General features: G+C 57.4%; 1 protein-coding gene across 1 annotated transcript in view; it reads right to left on the bottom strand.

The window, feature by feature from the left end:
- The window catches only part of mylpfa (myosin light chain, phosphorylatable, fast skeletal muscle a), a 31,409-nt gene extending 29,406 nt beyond the window's left edge, over positions 1–2,003 (bottom strand). The window contains exons 1-2 of the mRNA XM_072484013.1: positions 1,845–2,003; positions 746–835 (exon numbers count right to left, since the gene is read on the bottom strand). Of these exons, the coding sequence (XP_072340114.1) occupies positions 746–835; positions 1,845–1,847 (93 nt within the window). The 5' untranslated portion in view covers positions 1,848–2,003. The remainder of the gene's footprint in view (positions 1–745; positions 836–1,844) is intronic.
- Positions 2,004–3,527: the final 1,524 nt, after the last annotated feature.

The raw sequence follows: 3,527 nt of genomic DNA, 5'->3' as shown, positions 1-3,527 counted from the left end.
TGCATACCCATGCTGCATCATTCTCGTCCATCTCCTCATGTTACCCCCCCAAAGCCTGTCCACCATCTACAAGGACACAAGTCAGGAGTGCGATGGGACCCTCTCCACTTGCCTGGATGAGTGCGGCTCCCAACAACACTGGAGAAGCTCGACACCATCCGGGACAAAGCAGCTCCCGCTCGATCGCCACGCTAACCCCGCCTTCCACACCCGCTCCCCCCCCCCCCACCGACGCACCGCGGCAGCCGTGTGCACCGTCTACAAGATGCACGGCAGCCGCTCGCCGAGGCTCCTTCGACAGCACCTTCCAAACCCGCCACCTCTCCCACCCAGAGGGACAAGGGGCAGCAGAGGCACGGGAACACCCACCGCCTGCAAGCTCCCCCCTCCGTGACCACCCCCTCCCCCTGCGCACACACCATCCTGCCCGGGTCAGAATCCCCCACGGTGCACAGGGAGGCCATTCGGCCCATCGAGCCTACACTCCCCCTCCGAAAGAGCACCCTAACTAGTTCCCACGCCCCCGCCTTAGCCCTGCGCATCTTTGGAATGTGGGGGGGAAACCGGAGCACACGGAGGGAACCCCACGCAGACACGGGGAGAAGGCGCTGACTCCGCACAGACAGTGACCCGAGGCCCGAATTGAACCCGGGGTCTCAGGCGCTGTGAGGCAGCAGTGCTAACCACCGTGCCTGGAACTCCCTCCCTCCCCTCACAGCTCGACACAAGCCAACGTGCGACTTACCTCCTTAAACTCCTGGATCTGTGTCTGATCGAACATGGAGAAGACATTCGAGGAGCCCTCCGCTGCCCTCTTCTTGGCTCGTTTTGGTGCCTGGGTAAGATAAAGGGGCAGGATGTAAAGAGAAAGGTAGGCCACAGGTCTCGCCTGAGTGCCAGTCCCAACATCAGTCCCCTGGGAGAGGCGAGGGCAATTGCTCAGCCCCACTGTCTCGCCCCAGAGTCTCGCCCTCACTCCTTGGCCTTCTCTCTCCCTTTTTGTCTCGCTCTCTCTCACTTTCTTTCGCTCTGTCTTTCATTCCCTCTCTCTCTTTGGCTCCTCTATCTCCTATCTCTCTCCCTCTCCTCACTCAATCTGTATCTCCTTTTGATCTCTCCTTGCTCCTTCACACCTCTCTCTGCCTCCTGTCTCTCGTTCCCTCTCTCATTGCCTCCTCGCTCTACCGCCTCTTTCTCCCTCTCTCTCGCTCCTATCTATCTCCTACCTCCTGCTCTCTCCCTCTAATTCCCATCCCACCTTCTATCTCTCGCTCCCTCTAAAAAAACAAACTCCCTCCCTACCTTCTCTCTAATTCCCTCCCTCTCTCCTTGGCGCCTCTCTCTACCTACTGTCTCTCGCTCCCTCTCTCTCACCTCCTCCCTTTCCCCTCTCCCTCGCTCCCTCCTTGGCTCCTGTCTCCACCTCCTGCCTCTTGCTTGCTCCTTCCCTCTCATTCCCTCTCTCTCCTGCGCTCCTCTCTCTACCTCCTGCTTCTCGCTCCCTTCTTCCGTCTCAAGCCTTCTCTCTCCTGGGCTCCTCGCTCTATCTCCCGCCTCTCGCTCGTTCGCTCCCTCCCTCTCTCTATCCTCCTGCCTCTCCCTCCCTCGGGAATAGGCTGCTTTTGGGATGTAGCGAGCTCTGCGGGATGTGTATCATGTCCAATGGCTCGCTTTCTCGCTCTCTTTCTCCCTCTCTCCCTCGCTCCAACCAGGGTCTATGGCAGTGTGTGCCTCCTTCCCCACTACGTGCCTCTTGGCATTGACGCCGTCTCCCCCAGCGGGTGCCTTTGTCCTCGGCACCCACGGGTGGAGGGGCACCCACTCCAGGTGGCACCCACACCTACCATGTCTAATCCCCGGTCTCTCTGCTGTTTCCCCAAAGGACTCTGAGTGCGACTCCAGATCTCCAGAGACTGGCACCTGCCTATTTATGCAGCACCGTCATGTGCGTGAGGAGCCTATCTTTAGAACACATCTTCAAGTTTAGCCTGAAGAGGTCGAGGCAGAGAGAGAGAGAGACGGGATCCGGTTACCGCTCACAAGTGCTGTACAAAGAAATAGCACCCTTAATAGGGAAAAACCGGAGGTGGGGGTGGGGGAGGAAATGAGTGAGTGGGGGGGGGGGAGGGGTGCGCACGGAGGGAAGGGGAGGCAGGCCAGAGAGCAACTCTGATCCCGCAAAATCGACCCCAGTCCAACTCCCATCATTGTCGCCTCCGGGCGTTGCGGGGGGGGGGGGGGGGAGGGGGCGTAGGGAGGGTGTGTGGGGGGGGGGCATGGGGAGGGGGCGTGGGGAGGGGGGGGGGCGTGGGGAGGAGAGAGTGTAAGGAAAAGGGGAGAGAGAAATGGAGGGTCCTACAGAGAGAGAGGGATCGTAACAGAGATGGATAGAGAAGTGGAGCGTCCTACAGAGAGAGAGGGATCGTAACAGAAATGGATAGAGGAAGAGAAATGGAGGATCGTACAGAGATAGAGGGATCGTAACACAGACGGATAGAGAGAGAGAGAAGTGGAGAGTCCTACAGAGAGAGAGGGATCGTAACACAGACGGATGGAGAGAGAGAGAAGTGGAGCGTCCTACAGAGAGAGATGGATCGTAACACAGACGGATAGGGAGAGAAAAATGGCGGGTCCTACAGCGAGAGAGAGGGATCATAGCACAGACAGAGAGATAGAGAGAAATGGAGGGTCTGACAGAGAGAGAGGGATCGTAACACAATCGGAGAGAGAGGAAAATGGAGTCTTACAGTGAGGGATTGTAACAGAGATGGAGAGAGAGAGAGAGAGAAGTGGAGAGTCCGACAGAGAGGGAGGGATTGCAACACAGATGGAGAGAGAGCGAGAGAGGGGAGAACTGGGAAAGTTACTGATCAGAGAAAGGGGGGGGAGGTTGTAAGAACAAAGGGAGAGGTGGGAGAAAGTGAAGGAATAGAGAGAGTGAGAGATTGATGTAAGAGGAGATAGAAAGTGAGAGACCCTGTCGATATATACAGAAAGTCAAAGAAGGAGAGACAGATAGAGAGAGAGAAAGAGAGAGCTGGAGAGAACGATCCAGAGAGAGGTGTAAAGAGGGATCTACAGAGAGAGAGAGGGAGAGAGAAAAACAGAAAATAGAGGAATGCACAGAAATAGCGAGGGCACAGAGAGAAAATGGACAGGGCCGAGAGAGCCTGTGAGAGTTCAGAGAGGGAACAATAGCGAGAGTCGTGAGGGAGAAAGTGGACCTGTGCAGAGAGAGGGTATTCACAGAGAGTGGAGAGCAGAAAGAGCAAGGGAGATGGGGTGAGTGTGAGAGCATTCACAGACAGATAGGGGGCGTGATTCTGTGGCAGCCTCCGCTGGAATCGCGGGAATGGGCGGCAAATCGATTTCGGGGGCAGCACGGTGGCGCAGGGGTTAGCACTGGGCCGCTGAGGTCCCGGGTTCGAATCCCGGCCCTGTGTCACCCCGTGTGGAGTCTGCACATTCTCCCCGTGTCTGCGTGGGTCACCCGTAACCCAAAGAGATGCGCAGGCGCGAGTTGGCGC

This window comes from Scyliorhinus torazame, chromosome 19, assembly GCF_047496885.1.
Source record: "Scyliorhinus torazame isolate Kashiwa2021f chromosome 19, sScyTor2.1, whole genome shotgun sequence".
NCBI lineage: Eukaryota > Metazoa > Chordata > Chondrichthyes > Carcharhiniformes > Scyliorhinidae > Scyliorhinus > Scyliorhinus torazame.
This window is presented reverse-complemented; position numbering and strand designations above follow the sequence as displayed.